A 26,564-nucleotide genomic window follows, 5' to 3' on the forward strand; every position below is an offset into this window, starting at 1 on the left:
GCTGACTTGTGAGTCTTATTTCCTTATTCTGACCCCTCCTTAGTTCTTACACAGATCCTTCTCCTTCCTGGGCTTATTCCCGTCAGTGAGCAAATAAGAGCTGTGTGACCTGCGCCTTCTGATCCTGGAGGTAAAGCTACATCTCCTTATCAAGCTTCCCATTTACTATCCTTGTGTGCATCATGTGTCTCCCCTCTTTAGATTCCTCCTAAGGGTATGTGCAAACAAAGTCTTTTTCCACCTTAAGACGTCCGCTGAGATGTCAGAAAAGACGCTTCATGGAAAACGCCGCTAATAATTTCTTTAAGTTTCTTCTGCTTCAAAAATTATGCTGGTGACGCGCCCCCTGGGACATATTCCTTTTTGAGGGGAATACCCGGCACCGGATCAGATGGGGGGTTGTAGTCTCCGAGCGGCTGTGACCCGGCCCCGTGCCCAGGGCGTCAAGCTCAGTGTTATGTGGCAGTCCTACAGATGTTATTAAGAGTTCTTTTGTGTCGACTACGCCACCCGTTGTGATGCGGTCACTGTGGCCGCCGCTGCTGCAGGGTCCGCTGAGGCTGATGGTGGGTGCGCAGCTTGGTGAGATAACCCCCAACGGGAGGGGTATAGCCTCAGAGGGGACAGGCGCAGAGGATGGGGGTTGTGGTGGTGCGATGCAGCCGGCAATGAAGACAGACTCGGGTTGTGCAGTTAAGGGTGTTTACTTACTGCTGATGTTGTACTGGTCACTCCAGCTGCTAGTGACCACCCGAGCCGTGCTGCGTCCACCAGGTCCTGGATCCGGCCAACCCCCAAACAAGTCCAGAGCGTGGCCCTGAGCTCTCCCTCTGTCCTTTCTTCAGCCGTCCCCACCAGTGATTCACCTAGGTCCAGCTCCCTCGGGCCTTCTTTTGGGACACCCTTGGCCCTGGGTTCCCTGACCCTTCATGTGGTGTGCCTTCGGGGTGAATATGGTGGGTGACCGTGCCAGACACTGCCCACGGTCTCCGGTCTCTGGCTGGGGAATGTCTTTGCCCCCACCAGCTTGGGTTCCGGTACCCTCTTGCTGACTCCTCACCCGGTGCTCTAATTTGGGTTCTTGGGTCCCTTCAGTCTTCCCCCTCTGGGTCTTTCTCTGCTCCACTCTCTCTCTCTCCAGGGCTGCTGTTTCCTTCTCTCTCCTCTCCAACTGACTTGTTCTCAGCGTCTGACCCTGATCTAAGTTGGTGCCCTCCTTATATATCCCTCTATGTGTGAGCTCAGGTGACCAGCACCCAATGAGCTCCTATCACTACCCAGACTGCTCCCCCTATCTGCCCCTACACTACATGGGATGTACCACCCCCCTCCCACTCCAGCCAGGAACAGGCTCGGTTGTACCTGCACATTTCTAAGTGGGAGTACCGTCGGCCTGCTCCTCTGGAATGGGATGTATGTAGTGCACGCAGTCTATCTGAGCTCAGTTCCACACTCCATCCTTACCCGGGAGTGGAATATCACACCTCTGGGTTGAGGTGCAATACCCCTGTAGCAGCCGAATCCTCAGGGTGCTACATTCCCCCCTGGTAAATCACAGCACGTCCTCGGGCTGTAAAGACAAAAACACCAAAACATACAAAATTTTTCATATAAACATACAAAACATATAAAAAACATTATATAAATAAAACTTTTTTATATAAACATTCTCGTAGACTTCTCTTGTCTCTGGTTCCTCCTCCGGACACTGTGCACCGTGTGTCCGGGAAAAGTGCGACAGTCTCTTAGAAAATCTGGTTTTCTTATAAAACCGGTAGGGGGCGCTTCAGGAAGCGCAACTATATACAGGGGAAGTTGGCCGCTCTCAGTCCTCGGCCAGGTAGAGGGAAGGGAATGGCTGCTCACAGTCCTCAGCCTGTAGGATGAAGGGGTTAACGGGTAAACAGTTCACTCAGCTGGTCCCAACGGGGACTATATATAAGTATCAACAGTTTCTTTGGTACCCGGTCGGGTAACTATTTACATCACTTCTCTGCCGCACTCAACGGCGTCTTCCTCCTGCTCTTTCTTTGTGGACAGTTTCAGTTTCAGACCCGTTCGGGCACGTATGCTGGGCAAATAGATTTTCTCCCAGATGCGGCACTCTTGGTTTTATGGGTGCGGGCGCGGTGGTGGTGGCGCCCGGGTTGCCCAGGCCTTGCGGCCAGGCCTGGGGCACCTGGAAGGTGAAGGGCACCGTTAATACGGCGGCGCCCTGGGCTACCTGGCCTTGCGGCCAGGCCGGAGGCTCCGCGGAGGTAGGGGGCGCTGTTGGTGATTCGGCGCCCGGGGGTACTAGGCCTTGCGACCAGGCTGGTGGTATTTCCTGCTTTGTCACGCCCCGGGTCGAGGCGCGTGACGTCACAGGGGTCGCTGCGGCGGCTTCCGGTCGGGGCCTAGTCCATAGCGGTGACATGGCGGCTACGGGCACAGCAGGGGGACTTTCGGGCTCTGCGACGGGGAGCTGGGGCAGGTGAGCGGTGTCACGGCTTGGGGTATAGGCGTCCCCTTTACCTGCCTCCATGCGTTCGGCTCCCTCCTCGGCGCCGTCTCCGGCCTTGGGTCCTCCCGCGCCATCCTCAGAGGCGGTCTGCTTCCTCTTCCAGGGTAGCGTGCTCCGTTGACTGGTCTCTGCTTGCTGGGCCATCTCCCGGCTCCACTCCGCCAGTATCTCACGCTGTACCCGGGCCATCCTCCGTGCGAGGCCCTCCAGGGCAGTTTGTGCATACTCCCGGTCTCGGGGGAGCTGCGCTAGGATCTCCGCTAGACCTAGCGGGGTTGTGGACTCTAGCAGGCTCCTGACCATCGGGTCGGTGCTGCTCTGCTCGGCTTCCGGCAGGCTCCTGGCCAGCGGGCCGGTGCTGCTCTGCCCTCCTTCCTCGGTCTCTAGCAGACTCCTGGCCAGCGGGCCGGTGCTGTTCTGCTTTCTCTCCATCTCCGGGTGAGCTTTTCTGCTGCTCCTCTCCAGGCTTCCTGCCTCCGGGTGCGCTCGCTCCAGACTGCTCCAAGCGACACCCATCTTTTCTCTTCTCTTTCGTCTCCTCCCACTTAGAGGGCGGTCCCGGGGCAACTCGGTGACTGTCAGCTCCAGGGGTAGTTCTTTCACGCTGACAGACACCTCCAGCATCACAGTCTCTGTTGGTGGGGGCGGTTTCCACTTTTGGCGCCATTTTCTGTCCCGGCCCACGATGGGAGGTGGCCTCTTGCCCTCCTTTGGCACGCCCATAATGGCGTCCGCTGCTCTTCCAAGGCGGGAAATCTGCGGTTTTGGCGGGAAGCGTCGCCCAGTGGCGGGAAACTCTGCAGATGGCGGGAACAAGCTGGAAATGGCGGACAATCGGCGGGAAACGACTGGTGATGGAGTCCGATGGCGTGGACCCTCCGGAACCGGCGGGAGACTTCTTCCTGAGGTAAACTTGCACTTTTCTTCAGGCACGCAGTACCCGGGTGTTGCGGGCACGTAATCCTGCCGACTACGCCAAAGTTGACGCGCCCCCTGGGACATATTCCTTTTTGAGGGGAATACCCGGCACCGGATCAGATGGGGGGTTGTAGTCTCCGAGCGGCTGTGACCCGGCCCCGTGCCCAGGGCGTCAAGCTCAGTGTTATGTGGCAGTCCTACAGATGTTATTAAGAGTTCTTTTGTGTCGACTACGCCACCCGTTGTGATGCGGTCACTGTGGCCGCCGCTGCTGCAGGGTCCGCTGAGGCTGATGGTGGGTGCGCAGCTTGGTGAGATAACCCCCAACGGGAGGGGTATAGCCTCAGAGGGGACAGGCGCAGAGGATGGGGGTTGTGGTGGTGCGATGCAGCCGGCAATGAAGACAGACTCGGGTTGTGCAGTTAAGGGTGTTTACTTACTGCTGATGTTGTACTGGTCACTCCAGCTGCTAGTGACCACCCGAGCCGTGCTGCGTCCACCAGGTCCTGGATCCGGCCAACCCCCAAACAAGTCCAGAGCGTGGCCCTGAGCTCTCCCTCTGTCCTTTCTTCAGCCGTCCCCACCAGTGATTCACCTAGGTCCAGCTCCCTCGGGCCTTCTTTTGGGACACCCTTGGCCCTGGGTTCCCTGACCCTTCATGTGGTGTGCCTTCGGGGTGAATATGGTGGGTGACCGTGACAGACACTGCCCACGGTCTCCGGTCTCTGGCTGGGGAATGTCTTTGCCCCCACCAGCTTGGGTTCCGGTACCCTCTTGCTGACTCCTCACCCGGTGCTCTAATTTGGGTTCTTGGGTCCCTTCAGTCTTCCCCCTCTGGGTCTTTCTCTGCTCCACTCTCTCTCTCTCCAGGGCTGCTGTTTCCTTCTCTCTCCTCTCCAACTGACTTGTTCTCAGCGTCTGACCCTGATCTAAGTTGGTGCCCTCCTTATATATCCCTCTATGTGTGAGCTCAGGTGACCAGCACCCAATGAGCTCCTATCACTACCCAGACTGCTCCCCCTATCTGCCCCTACACTACATGGGATGTACCACCCCCCTCCCACTCCAGCCAGGAACAGGCTCGGTTGTACCTGCACATTTCTAAGTGGGAGTACCGTCGGCCTGCTCCTCTGGAATGGGATGTATGTAGTGCACGCAGTCTATCTGAGCTCAGTTCCACACTCCATCCTTACCCGGGAGTGGAATATCACACCTCTGGGTTGAGGTGCAATACCCCTGTAGCAGCCGAATCCTCAGGGTGCTACACTGGCACGCCGGTTTCTTAAAAAAAAAAAATAGGACATAAAATTGTTAAAATAAGTTATGCGTTGATATATTTTTTTGCTTTTTATTTTATTACATCATTTATGTAACAATTTTATTACTCTACCCCTATCTCTAGCCCTTAACTTATAACCCTAGCCCTAACCCTTATTTACCCTAAACCTGCCCTAGCCCTAACCCTAATCACAGATAAAAAAAAATGTGTAAAGTGTTAAAGCAGCGCCACATAAGCGGTGCCATACGGGCACTCACTACACCAAGAAGAAGCAGACTTGCAGGTGCTGATAATTTGATTGTGGGGATGGCATTGGGGAGGAGGACCTACATTTTGTGCAACCATCCCTTTAGACTCCCCACCACGCTATGCTACTGATTTATAGGAATGGTAGTCGCAGATGCTCACTACCGCTCCATTCACAAAGGGAACCTTGGCACCCCGGTTACTTTAGCATTAGTACTGCTATGGTATTGTATGTCTGCACTATATGGCGGCACAGCATATTATTATTTTGACAGCTGTATGAAATTGTTGTAACACCATAGTAATACATTTTTGTGGAAAATATGTGCACCTAGGATGTGCTCTGCAAAAATCAGCAGACATAGCTAAGACCGGCTCCTCACTTACCATTTTCATCCAGTACCAAGGCCAAAGTGCAACCTGTACCTCTGCATGCCCTATAGCTACTGTACAACCCAGGTCTGATTTTGCAGCTCAGATCCATGCGATATTTTATCGGTGCATCCTCAGTACTTTGACTCCCTAAATAACATTTGTGTAATGATCTGTTACAGACATGAGGGCGATCCGGCTCGCTATGGCCCTGGTACACCTCCACCTCCTGAGTTTTACGTTTCTTTACCCTGTCATTGTGGGAGAAAATGACAGGCCAATAATAGGTAAGATGAAATGAAGCAGTGGAGTTCATATTTAATTTACATTGTCTGCCTAGAGATTATGCCAATATATGCTGATGAAGGCACAGAGACGAGATACAAGTCCTGTAGGTGCTACACCCGCTTAGTATTTCCACTGCACAGCAGCTATAGTGTGTACAAGTGACCATGCCTGGTGCTGCAGCTCATCCAACGCAGTCCAAGTTGCGGCACCAGGAACAGCCACCAGTATGGTTGACTCCCCAACCCCATAATTGTGCTGTACAGGAGGAGTCCTGCAGGTCAGACCTTCACCAATCAAACAATGCCTCTGCTAAGGACAGAATATTAATGTTACAGTACCTGATGACCCCTTTAACTGTATGGCTTAAAGGGAAGTCTACCATAGGACAAAAACCTTCTCAAAATTAGTTTTGAAAGATAACCTGTAACCAGCCCTTTTCATATGGATATATAGCATCCACTGAAATAAAAGTTTTGGAGCCACCTTAAAAAGTGAGACCTCCGTTCCAACTCCTTAACTAACTGGCTGCAGGACGGTCACAATTACACCTATATTTTTGGTGTTTTCTAATTAAATATGTCCCATAAATGTTTCTCTATAATAGATAATGAGCAGAACAGAAGTTGGGGCACAGCTCTTGGCATTACAGGACTGTCTTGTAGACCCTAAATTGGTGTCCTTGTATAGCTGATGGGGTGTAACATACTGCCTTGACCAGACGAGTAGTCAGGGCCGTAATTAGAGTCTTATGAGCCCCAGGGCAACATTTGGTCCTGGTGTTGCAGGCCAGAGTATACCCCGAGTCCAGACTATACCCGGGGTTAAAGCGGCCTAGGCTGGATTATACCCCGGGGATAAACTGGCCTAGGCCAATCTATACCCAGTGTATAAATTGGCCTAGGCCATTTCATACCCCCGCAGGCCAGATTATACCCCCTTGATATCAGCAGTGTTGAGTGATATACACAATAATTACTTAATTTTTCAACATCTTAATATTTTATAGCCCCCAGGTATAGTTTGGCCTAGTCCAGTTTAACACCCGGGGTATTATACAGTCTAGGCTGCTTTAACCCCAGGTATAGTCTGGACGGGGTATACTCTTGCCTGTTACACCGGGTCTCCCCACCACCACCAGCTTGTTGCCTGGATGTTGCCGCTAGGGTCTATAAAGACACACACATATACAGTATACAGGCAGGGCTGTGGAGTGGGTAAGACAAATCTCCGACTCCGACTCGTCAATTTCCATGACACTGACTCCGACTCCACGACTCAGACTCCCTCAAACATGGCTCATGTTTAAGTGATAAATTTACTGTAGCACAGATTCATCTCAGCTAAAAGTCTAGACCCTTAGATCAGGAATAGGGCAGACATTTATAGGACATTTCATAACTTTCCCAAATTCTTATGAAAAAAATGTTCCCCACAAATTTGCATTGAACTACTGTACCCAATTTATTATATATTTTAGGAGTCGGAGCCGGTCTATTTTGTACCGACTCCACCAAAATGGGCTCCGACTTTACGACTCCGACTCCACAGCCCTGTATACAGGTGCATCTCACTAAATTAGAATATCATTAAAACGTTTATTTATTTCAGTTCTTCAATACAAAAAGTGAAACTCTGTGTCTCTCTGTCTCTCTACAACTGACTAACAACCAAGAACTAGGTTACTATGTGCCCAGTTAACTACTCCCATGGACTGGCCCCAAATAGTTAACCCTGTGCACAGCCTAACTCACTACTGCAGACCCAAATAGATAAAACACTTAAAAAAACAGGTTAATGCATTACAAACTATACAAAAGTTTTTCAGAAGGGCTGCCAACAGCTTCTCACTACTTTACACCCTGACACAATAACAATGTCCCTGTACAATAATTATGGCCTCGTGTCCCCACATAGTATTAGTATATGTGACAGGCAGAAGTAGTGCTGTTGCTTCAAAAGCATATAGCAACTAGAAGAGTTAACAAAATCACAGAAGACAGGATGTGGTTTGCTTCAGAAGCATCCAGCAACTAGAGGGGGTTAACACAGTCACAGGAGACAGGGAGTGGTTAGCAGAGCCCCAGGGAGATTGTGGGGAGCTTGTTTACTGTTCTGGCAGTAACTGAAGGGATGAGTGGTGTGTGATCAGTATCTCACACAATTTCATGCAAGTGAACCATAGTTAAACAGTAAAGCTGAGCTAGTGTCAGAACCCCCTTGTACTGCTAGTTGAGAAAGTCTATTATCAGGCAGGAAGATAAGGACTGAAAGGAATTGTGTCACAGGGATCATCTCCCTCAACCAACCCTCCCCCATCCTCCATCTCACTGTGCTGTAAAGAGACTGTTGGCTACTGTGCCTTTGTGAAGAAGCTGTTGTGGTTGAATAAGGAAAAGCCTGTTGCTTTAAAAGACTTGATTTGTACTGGCCGTGCAGCCATATTAAATTCAACTGTTCATGACACTGTCAAGTGTGTCTGTTCAGCAAGTGAATATGTCTTATGCCTGAGAAAGCTGCAATGTATATTCGCCCTGAGTAACAGTTCCCCCAGGATTCCAAGAATTCATGAGACCTGTCTTGCCCTATCTGAACCTAGCGGCGTGCATGTAACATATACCCTCTATACCTGCACAATAATAATGCCCCATTTATACCCCCTAAGAATAAAAATTCCCCCTTCGGTGTCCCCACACAGTATTCGTGTCCCCTCTATACCTACAAAAAAATAATTCCCTATTTGTGCTCCCTTCTCCACCAGTCCTGGTTGTGGTTGCAAACTCTGCGACTGTGATCAACGTCTGCAACTGCCAGTGGTTTTAGTATGTTTACTAGAAGACGAATAACTATAACACTATGTAACGTATAAGCCACTTGTCATATCTCGTATTATATTTTTCAGGGATTATAACTCAGGAGGTCTCAGACGAAGCATTCTTCTGGTACGGTAAAACATATATTGCAGACTCCTATGTGAAATTTCTTGAATCAGCTGGGAGCAGAGTTGTTCCTATCCGGTGAGTATGAACATCCACTATAAAATGTGCAAATTTGGCTGGATCATGTGTTATATGATGAAGTCTATTGCATCCCTTTTTTGTAATATTTATTTATTTTATTTATTTTACTCACTTATATAGAGCCATTAATTCCACACCGCTTTACAGACATTATTATCACTGTCCCCATTGGGGCTCACAATATGAATTACCTATCATTATGTCTTTGGAGTGTGGGAGGAAACCGGAGAACCTGGAGGAAGCCCACCCAATCACATATTATATAATGGGTTAAATGAGTTATATGAGATTATAAAAAAAAAAAAAAAAATTTCCCCCTAAAAATAGCACCCCTCTGTGCCCCGAGACTTTGTTTGGTATTGCAGTTGGACTTATTCATTTCCCATCTAACAGCCAATCCATTTATTATTCCTTATATTTAGCATATTTAGTCCGCTGTCTTGGGGTCACACTTGATTTAGATCTTTCCTTCTCTCCCTACATCCGATCACTCGCTCGCTCATGTCACGTACACTTCAAAAACATCTCTAGAATTCGACCTTTTCTTACCTTTGACGCTGCAAAAACTCTTACTGTCGCTCTTATTCATTCTCGTCTGGACTACTGCAACTCTCTACTTATCAGTCTCCATCTTTCTAAACTCTCCCCTCTCCAATCCGTCCTTAACGCAGGAGCCAGGATAATGTTCCTCACCAACTGATACACCGATGCCTCTACCCTGTGCCAGTCATTGCACTGGTTGCCCATCCACTACAGAGTCCAATATAAACATAGAATCAATAGTGCTTTAATAATAAATAATAATAATATTTGCTATTGGGTTTCATTAAACATTTTGCACCATTTGCCTTCTATAACCTTTTCTTATCTCTTTTATTTGGAGCACTTCTCAGCTGATTTATGACCACAGACCACATTAAAGATGGATGTACAGGGAAAAAACATAGATGTCATGTAAAAGCAAACCAATGCACATTTTTAATGAAACCAAATGGCAAAAATGATTCTTAGCCCCAAATACATGCATTTAAGTAAAAAATAAAAGTGAATAATCCCTAGATCTAGAACAGCGTACTAGTGAGATCCGAAGGCCATGAGCCACAAGATGTTTAACTATACTACTGATGTGTTTTTCTATAGTGTATGTAGAGTATTAGGCTGTGTGCCCACTATGCCTTTTTTAAGCTTTTCCGCAGCGGCAATTCCACTGCAGAAACGCTTAAAAAACGCTTGGTAGAAGGTCTGCCATGTTCCCCAATGATAATCCACATGTGCTGTGCACATGCTGCGGAAATTTCCGCTGCAGATTATCATTGCGGAAAAATCCGCAGCACTACCAAATATTTTGCGGAATCGCGGCGTTTTCGCCGCCATTGACTTGCATTGAATCGCATAATATCCGCATCACTACATGTGCGGATATCATGCAGATTCCATGCGTTTCAATGTGCGGATGGTACCCGGGTTTGGAGAAGAGGAGACTCTCCTCCAGATCCGGGTACCATAGTACCTGTATGAAAAAAAGAATAAAATAAAAAATATACATTATACTCACCTTCTGATGGCCCCCGGTCTTCATAGCAATCCGTCCGATGTCCCCGGCAGCTCGCGATGGTCTAAAATAACCTGCCATGACGTAATTTAGTCATGTGACAGGTCACGCGACCATTGACGTCGGCGGTCGCGTGACCCGTCACATGACTAAATGACGTCATGGAAGGTCCTTTTAGACCACCGCGAGACACCGGACGGATCAGATAAGGACACCGGGGGCCATCAGAAGGTAAGTATAATATTTTTTTTATTATTTTTTACCATTCTTTTGCGGTCACACTATATAAATCCATGCTGGTTGCCGGTTGCATGGATTTATATAGTGTGACCAAGTTGTCAAGTACTTTCCAAGTGATGCTAAAATCGCTTGGAAAGCGCTTGTCAACCCGCATGCGGAAATGCATGTGGCCACCTGATTCTCACCTGTTTCTTCACAGAATAATTGACCTCACTAATTGACCTCCACACTGCTATTCTTTTGAACACACCGCCTTTCAATTAATTATTCAAATACACAGACTCAAAAACCTGCAGATGATGAATGCGGAGTCTGATGGTTTTCTTAGGATCTACTGCACCAACTGGTAAATTGTTTGACATGTGGTAATATAATTTATACCAAAAACATTGATTAATCTGGTTAGTCATATTAGACTGCTATTATTTTGAACACTACTATACGTAAGTGCATATCTGTTTGTATATGGTGAGTACTCTGTGTCTACTTAAAAAAATCAAAAGTGTGGACTGAAGTCTGAAAATAAGGCGGCAATAGAAAGGCAGTCATATTATGATAAAACATACTAATGACAGTATGTATTTGCAGGTACTGATGGACATCCTAATATTTCTATTATTTCAGGTTGAATCTGAGTGAGGATGAATACGTCCATCTCTTCCACTCCATCGATGGGTGAGTTTTTTGGGTGGTTGATGGTCATAAATTAAGACATAAAGTAAAGCTCCTGGGCCCCAATGCTAAATTCGTAACAGAGCCCCTACCACCTCCGGTATACCTTATATAATACTGGTGTTGTGTGGGATGTTATAGGGGCCTATAGACTGTTTGCCAATACATCTCACATAACTCCCAGCTAAAGGCTCATTCAGCCAATGGCAATTCCTTCCAAGCTCCCTATACACAGTGAGTAAAGAAAATCATTGCCAGATGCCTTCGGTGCCTTCCTATCTCTCAGGAAAACAAAAGGATCATGTGTTCCTAATGTCAGAGGAAACTTAGGAGATCCCCATACATATTAGATGCTTGGCCGGTCCCGCTGAAATTAGAGCATTCTCTCAGCTTTCTTCTAATCTGTACATTGGCCTATTGGATTGTCTCATGTGTCCATGTTTGGCTTGCATCAGGCTTCCTCTGAGGTTCTTGGGCCTAAATACCTTTAAAGCTTCTGTTTGAGAGGTCACAGTGAAAACCTGCCTATCTCAACTATGTATTATTAGTTACACATCTGTCTACCAAAAAGGCCATTGTATGATGTGAACATCCCCGTATCCCTGTAGATAAAAAATACTAAATGTCTTCAAGGGGTTGTCCAGCATAAATAAATACTTTATCAAGGTCCCGGATATAGTGAAAATAACAAAATGAGTACTCACCTACTGTAACCCCTATTGATCAAGAGCAAGTTGCTCCGATGTCCTGGCCTGGAAACTATGATGTAACTATTCTTCTGTCACAAGACCACTGAGGCCTGTGATTGGCTGCAGAAGTGGTCAGGTGACTAGAATAATATGACGCGCCCCCTGGGCCATATTCTTTAGGGGAATACCCGGAGCCGGATCAGATGGGGGTTGTAGTCTCCGAGTGGCTGTGACCCGGTCCGTGCCCAGGGTGTCAAGCTCAGAGTATGTGGCAGTCCTACAGATGTTATAAAGTTCTTTATGTCGACTACGCCACCCGTTGTATTGCGGTCACTACGGCCGCCGCTGCAGCAGGGTCCGCTGAGGCTGATGGTGTTGGTGCAGCTTTTGATAGTATAACCCCCAACGGGTGGGGTATAGCCTCAGGGGGTCAGGTGCAGAGGATGGGGGTTGTGGTGGTGCAGCATAGATGGTAATTAAAGACAGAGTCGGGTTGTGCAGTTTAGGGTATTTACTTACTGCTGATGTTCCGGTCACTCCAGCTTCAAGTGACCACCCGAGCCGTGCTGCGTCCACCAGGTCCTGGATTCAGCCAACCCCCAAGCAAGTCCGGAGCGTGACCCTGAGCCCTCCTTCTTGTCCTTTCTTCTGGCCGTCCCCACCAGGGATCCACCTAGGTCCAGCTCCCTCGGGCCTTCTGTTGGGAGACCCTTGGCCTTGGGTTCCCTGACCCTACATGTGGTTTGCCTTCAGGGTAGATGTGGTGGGTGGCCGTGGCAGATCCTGCCCACGGCCTCCGGTCTCTGGCTGGGGTGTGCTTAAGCCCCCACCAGTTTGGGATCCGGTACCCTATTGCCAACTCTTCACCCGATGATGGACTTTGGGTTCTCAGAGTCCTTTTCTTGTTTCCCCCTCTGGGTCTCTCTTCCTTTCTCCTCTCTCTCTCTGGGGCTTCTCTGCTCTCTGCTCTCTTCCTCTCCTCTGGCTTCTCTGCAAAGACTGGCAGACTGACCTCCTCTGCAAAGACTGACAGACTGACTGTCTGTGGCAGACTGACTGACCCTGATCTTAGATGGTGCCCACCTTAAATACTCCCTCTATGTGTGAGCTCAGGTGACCAGCACCCAATGAGCTCCTATCTTTACCCAGGCTGCTCCCCCTATCTGCCCCTACACTACTGGGATGTACCACCCCCCTCCCACTCCAGCCAGGAACAGACTCGGTCGTACCTGCACATTTCTAAGTGGGAGTACCGTTGGTCTGTTCCTCGGAAATGGGATGTGTGTAGTGCATGCAGCTTTCTGGGCTCAGTTCCACACTCCATCCTTACCCGGGAGTGGAATATCACACCTCTGAGTTGAGGTGCAATACCCCTGTAGCAGCCGAATCCTCAGGGTGCTACATTCCCCCCTGGTAAATCACAGCACGTCCTCGGGCTGTAAGATATAAAAACACCAAGACATACAATTTTTTTTTTTTTCATAAACAACATAATACAAACATATAAAATACCATATATATATCAGCATCATCATAAAACTTTTCATATTAATAACATTCTCGTCGCCTCTGGCTCCTCCTCCGGTCACTGTGCAACGTGTGACCGGGTAAAGTGTGACAGTCTTTGGAACTCGTGGCTTTCCTATAAAACCGGTAGGGGGCGCTTTAGGAAGCGCAACTATATACAAAAGGGGTAGTGGCCGCTCTCAGTCCTCGGCCAGGTAATGGGAATAGGGATGACCGCTCTCAGTCCTCGGTCAGTGGGATTGAGGGAAATTACGGGTTACAGTTCAATTTGCTGGTCCCAACGGGGACTATATTAGCAGCAACAGTTTCTTTGGTACCCCTACGGGTAACTATATACAGCTTCTACTCTGCCGTACTCAACGACGACGTCCTCCTGCTCTTTCTTTGTGGTTACCTTTAGCTTCAGACCCGTCCGGGTCCTCTTGTTCTTCCTCCTCACACCGCAGCTCTTCCTCCGTCAGGCGATGCACATGGAGGGCGTAGGGTCCTTTGGCACACTTGTGCCGGGTAAAGGTGACCTCGTCCCCGATGTAAAGGTCACGACCTCTGTGTCCCTCCGGTAGGTGGGACTCAACGTCTCTCCTGGTCACGAAGACGTCGCCTGGGGTGCGGTGGTCTCGGATGAAGCCCCACCCATGCTGCATGTTAAACTTGATCACAGTCCCGGTGGTGCGGGGACTATGCGCTGCACGGGGGTCTCTCCTGGCCCGGCTCTTCTGCTCCACGCTCCTTATCTGGGCTTGTTGTTCCCGGACCCGCCTCTCTCTCCGCTCCCTCTCAAAGACCTCGAGCTGCTGGCGGCAGCACTCTGCACGCTCCGCTGCGGCTGCCCGAGTCTCTTGAGTGAACCCCATGAGGTCTTCTCCGGTGGGGTCCCACTCAAACTGCGCTTCTGCTAGCGGGGGCGAGATCCTCTTAACGGGCTTTGGAGCCGGGATCAGGGGTTCACACATGGGCCTTGCCCTCTTTTGGAGCTCTTGTTCGTAGTACTCCCTGGGCCAGACAAAGGGCTGCCCGTCCGGCCATGTGTGTTGGGCGAACAGATCTTCTCCCAGATGCGGCACTTTAGGTTTTATGGGCGCGGTGGTGGTGGCAGCGCCCGGGTTGCCCAGGCCTTGCGGCCAGGCCTGGGGCACCTGGAAAGTGAAGGGCACCGTAAGGACGGCGGCGCCCTGGGCTACTTGGCCCTGCGACCAGGCCGGTGGCTCCGCGGAGGTAGGGGGCGCTGTTAGTATTGTGGCGCCCGGGGGTACTAGGCCTTGCGACCAGGCTGGTGGTACTTCCTGCTTGGTCACGCTCGGGGTCGAGGCGTGTGACGTCACAGGGGTCGCGGCTTCGGCTTCCGGTTGAGGCCTAGTCTGTGGCGGTGACGTTGCGGTTACGGGCACGGCAGGGGGTACTTCGGGCTCTGCGACGGGGAGCTGGGGCAGGCACGCGGTTTCCCGGCTTGGGGTAGAGACGTCCCCTTTACCTGCCTCCTTTCGTTCGGCTCCCTTCTCGGTGCCGTCTCCGGCCTTCAGTCCTCCTGCGCCATCCTCAGAGGCGGTCTGTCTCCTCGTCTTGGGTGGCGTGCTCCGCTGACGGGTCTCGGTCTGCTGGGCCATCTCACGGCTCCACTCCGCCAACGTCTCTCGCTGCACCCGGGCCATCCTCCGTGCGAGGCCCTCCAGAGCGGTCTGTGCACACTCCCGATCTCGGGGGAGCTGTGCCAGGACCTCCACTAAGCCTAGTGGGGTCGTTGCTTCTAGCAGGCTCCTGACCAACGGGTCGGTGCTGCTCTGCTCTCCTTCTGTTGTCTCCAGCAGGCTCCTGGCCAGCGGGCCGGTGCTGCTCTGCTCTTCTCCCATCTCCGGGTAAGCTCTTTCTGGACCCAGCTCTAGGCTTCTTGTCTCTGGGTGCGCTCTCTCCAGACTGCTCCAGGCGACACCCATCTTTGCTCTCTTCTTCTCAGTCCTCCCACTTCGAGGGCGGTCCCGGGGCCACTTGGTGATTGTCAGCTCCAGGGGCAGTTCTTTCACGCTGACAGACACCTCTAGCATCACAGTCTCTGTTGGTGGGGGCGGTTTCCACTTTTGGCGCCATTTTCGGTCCTGGCCCACGATGGGAGGTGGCCTCTTGCCACCCTCTGGCACGCCCATAATGGCGTCCGCTCTTCCAAGGCGGGAAACCTTTGGAAATGTCGGGAATCGTCTCCCAGTGGCGGGAAACTCTGCAGATGGCGGGAAAAAGCTGTTAATGGCGGACAACCGGCGGGAATCGATATGTGATGGAGTCCGATGGCGGGGACCTTCCGGAACCGGCAGGAGACTTCTTTTTGAGGTAAACTTGTTCTTTTCTTCAGGCACGCAGTACCCGGGTGTTGCGGGCACGTCATCCTGCCGACTACGCCAAAGTTGACGCGCCCCCTGGGCCATATTCTTTAGGGGAATACCCGGAGCCGGATCAGATGGGGGTTGTAGTCTCCGAGTGGCTGTGACCCGGTCCGTGCCCAGGGTGTCAAGCTCAGAGTATGTGGCAGTCCTACAGATGTTATAAAGTTCTTTATGTCGACTACGCCACCCGTTGTATTGCGGTCACTACGGCCGCCGCTGCAGCAGGGTCCGCTGAGGCTGATGGTGTTGGTGCAGCTTTTGATAGTATAACCCCCAACGGGTGGGGTATAGCCTCAGGGGGTCAGGTGCAGAGGATGGGGGTTGTGGTGGTGCAGCATAGATGGTAATTAAAGACAGAGTCGGGTTGTGCAGTTTAGGGTATTTACTTACTGCTGATGTTCCGGTCACTCCAGCTTCAAGTGACCACCCGAGCCGTGCTGCGTCCACCAGGTCCTGGATTCAGCCAACCCCCAAGCAAGTCCGGAGCGTGACCCTGAGCCCTCCTTCTTGTCCTTTCTTCTGGCCATCCCCACCAGGGATCCATCTAGGTCCAGCTCCCTCGGGCCTTCTGTTGGGAGACCCTTGGCCTTGGGTTCCCTGACCCTACATGTGGTTTGCCTTCAGGGTAGATGTGGTGGGTGGCCGTGGCAGATCCTGCCCACGGCCTCCGGTCTCTGGCTGGGGTGTGCTTAAGCCCCCACCAGTTTGGGATCCGGTACCCTATTGCCAACTCTTCACCCGATGATGGACTTTGGGTTCTCAGAGTCCTTTTCTTGTTTCCCCCTCTGGGTCTCTCTTTCTTTCTCCTCTCTCTCTCTGGGGCTTCTCTGCTCTCTGCTCTCTTCCTCTCCTCTGGCTTCTCTGCAAAGACTGGCAGACTGACCTCCTCTGCAAAGACTGACAGACTGACTGTCTGTGGCAGACTGACTGACCCTGATCTTAGATGGTGCCCACCTTAAATACTCCCTCTATGTGTGAGCTCAGGTGACCAGCACCCAATGAGCTCCTATCTTTACCCAGGCTGCTCCCCCTATCTGCCCCTACACTACTGGGATGTACCACCCCCCTCCCACTCCAGCCAGGAACAGACTCGGTCGTACCTGCACATTTCTAAGTGGGAGTACCGTTGGTCTGTTCCTCGGAAATGGGATGTGTGTAGTGCATGCAGCTTTCTGGGCTCAGTTCCACACTCCATCCTTACCCGGGAGTGGAATATCACACCTCTGGGTTGAGGTGCAATACCCCTGTAGCAGCCGAATCCTCAGGGTGCTACAAATACATCATCCAATGTTTCGTTGATGACACGCCATTATAGTCACCTGTCTTTTACACCCAATCATATGCCTCAGCAGTCCTGTTACAAAATATAGGCGATGTCATCACTTTCAGTGTCGGAGCCGACCACCGAGCAGCCTGAGCTGGATCCAAGGGGGTTGAAGCAGGCAAATATGGCTCAGTTTGATATTTTTACTGCATCCATGCGGTAAAGTTTTTCTTTAGGCTAGAAAATAATATATATGGTGCAGTTGACATGGGGGGTCAAAGCCGACCGAATGCTTGGTTCAAATCCATGTGGTCTACCATTGGTGGTCAAAAAGATTTAACCTCTCCACCACATAGACCATCAATATAATCCATACAGAAATGTGTGAATAGTCTTCCAATATGTGGATATGTATAGAACATTCATTATTTATGTGTTGTATGATGGATGTCTCTCTCTTCCTTAGAGTCCTGTTACCTGGAGGAGCAATCGACCTCCTGAATTCTAGTTTTTCTCGGACAGCTGAAATATTTTATAAGTTAGCTATTGAGGTGAGCAGCCAAGATGAAGATAAAATATCAGGGTGCTGTGTGACATCAAGAACATTTTCTATTTGTTTTTAACATTTTTGTTCCCCCATAAAAATCAATCTGACTTTAATTAGGACCTGTCCCTAAATATGTGATTTTTTTTATACCTGGTGTAAATGCTGCTGTTCTCCTGAATCTTCCGTTGTTTTTCTTTTGTTCCTGTGCCTCTCCGTTCCCGAGATATGGTCTCCTCTTCTCTGAATATAAAACTAGTATTTCTAACCAACTGGGCATGGTCCTCAAAAACTGTCCCATACAGAATAGTTGAGGACCACACCCCCTTGGTTACAAGACTAGATTTATATACAGGGAAGAGGAAGCCATATCTCAGGAACGGAGAGGCACAGGAACAAAAGAAAGACCACGGAAGATTCAGGAGAAAAGCGGCTTTTACATCAGGTAAAAAAAAATTACACATTTTGACAAGTGACCGGTAATCCCTCTTTAATACCTTTTTGATATTTGTTTTGGAGCAAGTATAAAATGTAACTTTTCAGCCCATGTCTTGTATCAAAGTTCTCAGGCCAAGCTTAAGTGGATTATTACCCTCCTGAGCACAGTCCCTGCCAAGTTTTGTCAATCAATCATTGTCCTCTGATCAGTGTAGTCTAAGGTGTTGAGCAGACGTACCGCCGCCCGGCTAATGTATCTAATATCTTTCTGTTTCTCAGGCCTCCTCCTCTGGTAATTATTTCCCTATCTGGGGCACTTGTATGGGTTTCCAGATTCTTACTGCCTTGACATCTGGGAAGAACTTATTAAGTAAGACGTCAGCTAATAACATATCCCTTCCGCTCATCTTCACATATGGTAAGCAGCTCAGCCCATCTGAAAGACAATTGTGCATGAAGCCACTGGGACCACGTGGGTTTTTGGATCAGAGTTAAAAAAAAAAATTGTAAAATCAAAGAAAATCCACAAAACTCAATACAGAATACTGTCGGTTCTTACTGGAAACAGTCGACAAGTTTGTTGACAGACACCTCCCTAATAGATGAACTTCCAGCTGCCCAACACACATCTAAGAATTTTGTTGGCCTGATATTATCGGTCAGATTTATCTATCTGTCTATTTAGCTATCTCTGCAATCAAAAAATTTTCACCCCCCATCGCAAATCAGGCGTAGCAAAATTTACAAACTTTCTCAATAGCTGAACACAATTAATACAATGAGTGGTCTCTTCAAATTCAGCACAAAATCCCACTTTTACTGACTACTGCAGTCTCAGATTGTTTCACCCCTTTATGAAACACGTCCTTAGTACTTAGTGGAACACCTCTGGCTGTTATAACCTGCTGCAGCTGTGATACATAGTCAGACACCAGCTTCTGGCAAGTCATTTTTACATTGCTGTGCATTATATTCATTTTCACGGCATGAAAAAGTGTGCACATACACTTAGGTGGAATTCTGACTTCTGGTCACTAGGTGTTGATGTTTCTCTCTTTTTCTTTCTCTTTTTTTTTTTTCTTTTCTCAGCTCATCTTCTTTTGAACAGATCGTGCAAAGTCCTCATGGAAATGTTATGTTTTACAAGATCAATTAAGTTGCCTCATTCAGACCACATGGAGATAGTGTTTTTAATTTCTACATCTGACATATTTCTGATTTCTTGAGTGCATCTAATCTGTTATTTATGTGTCCTATTATGGGATTGATTGGAATAATAGTTCTAGGTTCCGAGTTATTTGGGTGAAGAATAACACAAGACGTGTTTCATGAATTTATTCTTAGGGTATGTGCACGTTACTTCTTTTTCGGGCAGGTCTGCTCCAAAACCCACCTGAAAAACAAAAATCAGAAAATGCTCCAAATAATAAATATAAGCATTTATATGCAAAAACGACTCGCTGTGCACATGTTTGGGCTTTTGAATGTCTTTTAAAATCTTAAGTTTCTAAAAATGTCAAGTGGTTAAAATAAGTGACGGTCCATTCCTCTGGCGTTTTTTTTACTCAGATGACGGCACTGTACTTTACAATACAAGTCAATGGGAAAGCTCAAAAGATGCCTGAATGTCCTTTGGAGCATTTTGCCATCATTTTTGCTGGGAAAAAAAACGCTAGCAGTTTCTTCATTGTTTAATGAAGTGAAAAAAAACAACAGTAAAAAAAAAAAAGACGTCAGAAAAATCATGGGAAAGCCCTCCAAAAAAGATGCCAAAAAAAAAAAACGTTCAGAAAAAGACAACAAACCCCCCCCCCCCCCACACACACACACACAAAATACACATCTGGACATAAAAAAACAAAGTTTACAAAAACGTCTTCTACTTGAAAAACTCTGCAAGTTTGTCTGAATTTAAAATACGTCATGTGCACATAGCCTTATTCTGAATATTCCCTTAAAGATGGATCTTTAAGACGTATGCACCAGTTCTCCTCCAGAATTTTTCAGATATGGGGATGTGATTGATTCTAGGATATTATGAGGTTTAATTTAAATGGATTGACATTTGTTCTTGGTATAAGACAGTGTGCTTGTGCTTGGTTAATTTTTTGGGCTTTTTCATACGCATGTGATACTAATTTGATTGGATTTAGTTTTTTTACTTAAACCAGTTGTTTTTCTGAATTATGGTTTGTTTCTTATATTTATGTGTTATTCTCTGTACAATTCCTTCTTATTATTATACGTTGGCTGAGAGGTACATTTTTGAGCCATTTTTTGTGATGGCAACTTGAGAATTGCAGAATTGTAGACAGCTTTTTCCTGATTCGAGCAGATTCCCATAAAATTGTTCTATTTTCATTTGTTTATTGCAAACAGCAGAAAGTTTATAAATGTTTCTAAAAAGTCTATACTATAGTAGGGGATTCAGTAATTTTCATTCCGGCTGTATCAGTCTTTCCTATTTTACATATTACCCTTAATTGATTCCTTTTGTATCTCTTTTCAAAACAGATGTTTCTTCCAGCAAAATGTTCCATCATGCCCCTCCTAACTTACTGCATGCAGCCTCTCGGGAACCTATAACAGCAAATTTCCACCATTATGGAATTACACCAAAGGTAACGGGGACACAAAAGCAAATTCTCTTTGTCTGTTGTTTCCAGACTTTAAAAGTTTGTCCTACAATTATATTTTGTGGTTCATAGTCCCCATCTCTGCAAATCCAAAAATTTGTTCAATGCAAATAGTTTTTAAAAGTGAACTCCTCTCAAGAGTTTTCAGTCCAGAAAAGTAACCTCCTGCCTGACAGTCCATGCATCTGTCCTCCTGTAATTCTGTTCATTCTTTTCGAGCACGTGCATGAGATACCCGCCTTAAAAGGGAAATGTCATCGGGTCAAACCTGTCCTGTTTTTGCCCTTATTTTATTCCTGATGCTACCCTGATCAATCTGCTATTTGTTTTTTTAAATCCGCCATATGGTTCCAGAGATATAGGTCTTTATATTCAGTGCTAATTTATGGGACCGCGACTCACAGGAGTCTCTAGCGGCGTGTCTTTAGGCTGCTTTGCATAATTAACCTGTGAGCCACACCTCCTTGTAAAAACCATAAAAATGTGCACTAAACAAAACAGCCCATATCTCTGGAACCGTATGGCTGATTTTAAAAAACACAAAATGCAGAATACTCAGAAGAGAAGTGGGAAAAAATAAGAGCAAAAACTGGTCACTTATGACCTGTCGAAAAGTCCCCTTTAACTGTAAAGCGGGAATCAACCTCTTCTTCTATTGTGGGGTGGTGCATGATGAGTATTCTCTCCATTATGGCGCTCTTCATTTTCTTCTATAGACCTTCTATGCCAATGAGAAGCTTTCTACATTTTACCGTATTCTGTCCACAAACCATGATCGGGATGGCGTGGAATTCATATCCACCATGGAGGGTGAGCAAGTTGTCAGCGGTGAAATTCCTTCTAATTGCTCATTCTAGGAGCTATAATCATGTCTCCTCCTGCCACAGCTCGGGAATATCCCATCTATGGAGTGCAGTGGCATCCCGAGGTGAACCGCTTCCAGTGGGAAAGTGATCTCGCCTATCCACACTCCGTCAACGCCATTTGGATATCACAGTATATTGCAAACTTCTTTGTGAATGAAGGTAATGATGTGAGCTTTTGGCTCAGTGGAGCCGTCCTCTGTCACGTTCTACCAAACAGGGTTGTCCACTTGGATGGATAATGCCTGCTTGTTTGAAAGGTTTCTCAATAATAAGCTAACCCCAATGTATCCCCTTGGTAAGACCTCCAGCGCTCAGCTGTGATCCGGGGTAAAAGCTGACAATAAGAGCGCAGTTAGATTGCCGTATAAATCAGACCGAGATCGGAATGCAGTGCACGGACTGGCCGGTGGGTCTCCTGACACGAGCGTGACAGCTATATATATTTCTGTGCAGCTGTTACGCTCTATTCAGGAGAGCCACAGCTGATCCGTCCTCAGTCCAATTTATATTCACACAGAGTTTTTTTTATCATTCGTTTTTAGGGCTGGTTGGTTCTGAAAAATGCATGAAAAATCGCTAAAAAAACACTCATAAAAAACTTCTTATTCATTAAAAGCACCATTTCAGCATTTGTGTTTTTTTTGCAGCACTCGAGTGGCGCTTTAAATTATAAGCCCCCATGCCCCTGATCATATAATCAGCCTCCGGCATCTTCACCGTTTTTCGGCATTGCTCCAATCTTTCGGCGCCATTTTGCGAGTGCAGCTTCTGACTGTCCGAAAGTCAGAAGCTATGCCACAAGCTCTCAATGCAAGTCTATGAGAGTTAGGATGAGGCTGACAAAGAGATGTATTGATAAGTGACCTATGCGCCACTCCATGAAACACTGGAGCTGCAGGCACATTACTCTTCGCTGGAAAACTATGAAGGCGGCAGCAGTCGAGTATGAGACAGGGGGCAAGGAAATTACATTTAAAGCACCACTCCAGCGGTGTGGTGCTTTAATTAATTCTTAATGCATTTTGAAAAGCGGCATAAAATCAGCACAAAAGTGCTAAAGAAAACCTAAAAAAAAACCACTCAAAATGTGTATAAAGAAAAAAAACTAAGAAAAACATTAACGAAACACTTCAGAAGACATTAGCAAAAAAAGCTTCAGGTGAAAAAAAGAAACGACTGCATATTGTGAATCGAATTCTGCTTGAAAGTCTTGTCATTTTTGACCACCTGAAAAAAAAAAAAACTCTAGTGTTTTGTTTTGTTTTTAGCCCTGAAGCATTTTTATTAACAGCAAACTTCAGGAAATGTTATCTAAACATTAAAGTTTTTCTTAGGTGTTTTCTAAGAAACATAAAGAAAAAAATAATGCATATTGAACCATTGTAAAAATCTGTAAATATTTATTGAATACAAAAGTTAAAAATACAAAAGATTTGTAGGCCAGAAAATATAAAAACACTATGTGAAGTAAGCCAAAAAAAAATGTCACTGCACCACAAGGTAAAGGGCTACCAAAAAGCAATACAAATATAAGGTGATTGTCAGAATATATTGTATAGTCCATGCACTAAACAATTGTGTAAATACATCATGTAGAATTATAATATTAGACAATGGTGACCATACTGAGAAAATAACCCATGAAAAGGTAAATACCATAGAGTGTGATAACTCTCTGCAACATCAAAACCAACAATTGGCAGGAAAACAATCACATTAGATAATCTGAGCATGAAAAACTAATCCATAATACCTGATTGTGGGGCGATACCAGGAATCTCCAATGCGCGATTCACCGCCGTGCCTTCTTCTGGGGGGCATGGTCTCCATTGTCTAATATTATAATTTTACATGATGTATTTACACAATTGTTTAGTATATGGACTACACAATATATTTTGACAACCATCTTATGCAGTATTTGAATTGCTTTTTGGTAGCCCTTTACCTTCTGGTGCAGTGCCATTTGTTGGCTCCTTCACATATTGTTTTTATATTTTCTGGCCTACAAATCTTTTGTATTTTTAACTTTTGTATTCAATAAATATTTACAGATTTTTACAATGGTTAAATATGCATTATTTTTTTCCTTTTCTTTCTTCACATTTCTTGATGCAGAACCCTATTTAGCGGTAGCATTAGATGGTACATTCTATCATTTACTGATTATTATCTCAATTAAAAAAAAACAAAAAACTTCTGTACCTGGACCAATTGTTTCTATTGTTTTAAAAAAAATGTTTTTTAAGCTTCTTTTTGGGCAATTTTTTCAAGTTTTTTGAAATCCATTAAGCAATGAATAAAATATTAGCATTTGTTGAGATAAAGACAGCTAAAAAAAACAAGTTACAAGTTGATTCCTATTAACTTCTAGTGTTAAGTATGGAGCGACTTCATAGCGGAAAATGCCTGAAGAAAGGTCAAATTACTTCTTTTACATGCTTTAAAGTTGGAAAAAAAATTCCAATGACTGAAGTCATGACCAGCAAGTCAGCAAGAGTGTTCAAGTGGGTTTTTTAAATGATATTTCAGGCATTTTTCCTAGTAGGCCAAAAACAAATAAAAAAAGAAAACTCCATGTGAGCATACCATAGGTGTTAAAATTCCTTGCAATGAATGCCCTAGAAGAAGAAGTTAAGCATTACTAATTGTGCATTAAAATCAATGGGTTTTCTGTATAACGCGAGAGAGGACAATACAAATCCTCAAGAGGCAGAGACGCTCTCCAATATAGCCAAAAGATGGGGATTCTGGACAGAAGACCCCCTCCTCTAATTCCTTAATAGGGTATATGAAAATGTCAAGCGGCTCCCCCATATGTTTTAGACCGTCGGCCGAACCCGTTGAACTCGGCAGGTTCAGCCAACATTAGTGTAATCTGTATGGGCGCCTTTATTCATAACCTCTATCAAAGGACCCATTAATTAGAAAAACATGCATAACTTGTAGTACTTCATATCCCCTGTGGGAGCACTGTAGTTGAATTGGGCACTAAAAAAAACACAAAAAAATGATTTTTCATTTTTTTTCTTTTCTGTTACAGCCCGAAAGAATCCAAATCACTTCTCAAACCGGAAGGAGGAAGAATCAGCTCTGATCTATAACTGGCCATCGACATACACAGCGAATATCAGTGGCTACGAGCAGGTGTATTTCTTCGATTAGGAATTTTTCACCAATATTGGCCATTGTTAAACAGAATCGAATGATTGAGTTCTTTGTTCATAAATCACCGACCTTCATATTGAAGGAGCCGCAACCAACCACATTCCTCCTGTTAGAAGACTGAAAAAGAAGTGGGCAAATTCTATACGCTTTATCTGTAGGACTATTCATACTGATGGTGTAGCAGTGGTGGTAGCACCTGGCACCCGAGGGATGGGCCTTGGCTCTCCATGCACTACTAATATACTAAATTCAGGTGTATTTGTCTCCTTACCCTCCGCTAGTGCCAATGGTGACCCAAGTACCTTCAGAGTCAACAGCCGCTTACACTATCTAAGGACCAATCTTTCTATTTTCTACAGGGAATGAATAAATGAGAGTCAATGACAAAGATATCACTTCTGCAGGAAGAGATGGGTTAAAACCCACCTCCCCCAGAAAACAGAGAGCGACAGGGAAGCAGCATAGAGAACCTCATCTGTGTGCATAGTGTTAATATCCTGCCTTATCTCTACCTCCAGCAACACAGTAAAGATGCCATTAGCTGATCCACCTTCAAATGATAATGAGATGACTGTTCTCATCCTGTCCCAGTCTATACAGAAAAGCCCGCAAATGAGCTACAAAAATCAAGAAAGGTCAGCCAATTGTGTGATCTAGTGGCCAATGTGAAAACTTTAATATGTCAAGATACTGTAGTTTTTGCTTATTAATGTTTTTTTACATAAAACAATGTTCAAATAATGTTCATTGTCTGATTGGTCTTTAACTTACATGAGCTGGTCTTCATTTATATCTATGGCTGCAAAAACTGGCTCTTAATCACTGCCTTAGGCCTGGGGCTGTACGGCGACTTTGGTCGCACAACCAAAGTTTGCTAGGTGTCGCTGCTACATCACATTGCAATATGTGAATGGGGTTTCATTGTGACCCCGAGGGAACTGTGTCTTCATCAAACAAGTCTCAAACATCCATTGTAGTTGGACTTCTTGCGACTTGACTGTCTTGGTCACGTACTCTCGGGTCACCTATATTGTGCTACGATGTAGCAGTAACATCTAGCGCTTTAGTCGTGTGACAGGTGTAGCATTATGGATACAACAAACTGTAGATACATATTAATACTAGGGCTACATGGCAACTTTGGCTTCGTCAGCCATTGCGTGAGCAAAGTCTAATTGGTGCTGCTGCTACATCACGGTGCAATAAAACTGAATAGGATCGTATTGCGACACCTACATTGCCTCGACCACGACAATTAAGGTCACAAAAATCAGACTCAGTTGTACCTTTTGCAACTTACTTGTTGCAGACGAGGTCATGTAGGTGTTGCAATATGACGACATTCACTTCTATGAGATAGCAATGTAGCGGAGGCACGAGCCAACTTTCGTTGCACAATGGCTGTTGATGCCAAGGTCGCTGTTAGTGTTGAGCGAGTATGTTCTATTAACCCTTTCGCCGAGTATGCTCGGGCCGAGCTCCGAGTATTTATAGCTGCTCGGTGATAAGGTTAAATCGCTCCCGTGTGCATGATTTGCAACTGTTTGACAGTTTTATTACATGTGAGGAATGTCTATTTCTTACACATTCCTCACATGTAATAAAGCTGTCAAACAGTTGCAAATCATGCACACGAGAGCGATTTAACCACATCACCGAGCAGCTGTAAATACTCAGAGCTCGGCCCGAGCATACTCGGAACAGAACATACTCGCTCAACCCTAGTCGCTGTGTATCACTAAGTCTTAAACTTAAACTAAATTATTATACAATAGCAGATAATGAAGAAATTATTATATTTTAATGGATTTTTACACACATTACTGTGTGTCAAGACTATAATTACTCTTTTGCTCAGGTTATTATTATGGGATGTAACATTCCTGTCTTGTCCCACGACTTGGGAATCATACAGTTTTGTATTGTCATTGTATTGTTTCTGTTATCACTGCTATGCAATCAGCTTTGCCTTT

At 46.4% G+C, this 26,564-nt stretch overlaps 1 protein-coding gene across 1 annotated transcript; it reads left to right on the forward strand.

Moving 5' to 3' along the window:
- Positions 1–26,102, forward strand: LOC141166840 (gamma-glutamyl hydrolase-like). The gene is made up of 10 exons (XM_073653933.1): positions 1–130; positions 5,501–5,605; positions 8,506–8,620; positions 11,040–11,090; positions 17,406–17,490; positions 18,201–18,339; positions 20,436–20,542; positions 21,274–21,367; positions 21,445–21,582; positions 24,467–26,102. The coding sequence occupies exons 2-10, from the start codon at positions 5,503–5,505 to the stop codon at positions 24,586–24,588; spliced, it is 954 nt and encodes a 317-aa protein (XP_073510034.1). The 5' UTR covers positions 1–130; positions 5,501–5,502; the 3' UTR covers positions 24,589–26,102.
- The last annotated feature ends 462 nt before the right edge of the window (positions 26,103–26,564 follow it).

This window comes from Phyllobates terribilis, unplaced genomic scaffold (genome assembly GCF_046119375.1).
Source record: "Phyllobates terribilis strain yellow unplaced genomic scaffold, ASM4611937v1 Scaffold_11__3_contigs__length_659146591, whole genome shotgun sequence".
Classification (NCBI taxonomy): domain Eukaryota; kingdom Metazoa; phylum Chordata; class Amphibia; order Anura; family Dendrobatidae; genus Phyllobates; species Phyllobates terribilis.

Bases quoted from the DNA above. Each gene is read 5' to 3' on its own strand.
- LOC141166840 (XM_073653933.1), top strand. From the start codon at position 5,503: ATGAGGGCGATCCGGCTCGCTATGGCCCTGGTACACCTCCACCTCCTG. The intron at 5,606-8,505 runs GTAAGATGAAAT...TATATTTTTCAG, and splicing joins AAATGACAGGCCAATAATAG to GGATTATAACTCAGGAGGTC. The intron at 8,621-11,039 runs GTGAGTATGAAC...CTATTATTTCAG, and splicing joins AGCAGAGTTGTTCCTATCCG to GTTGAATCTGAGTGAGGATG.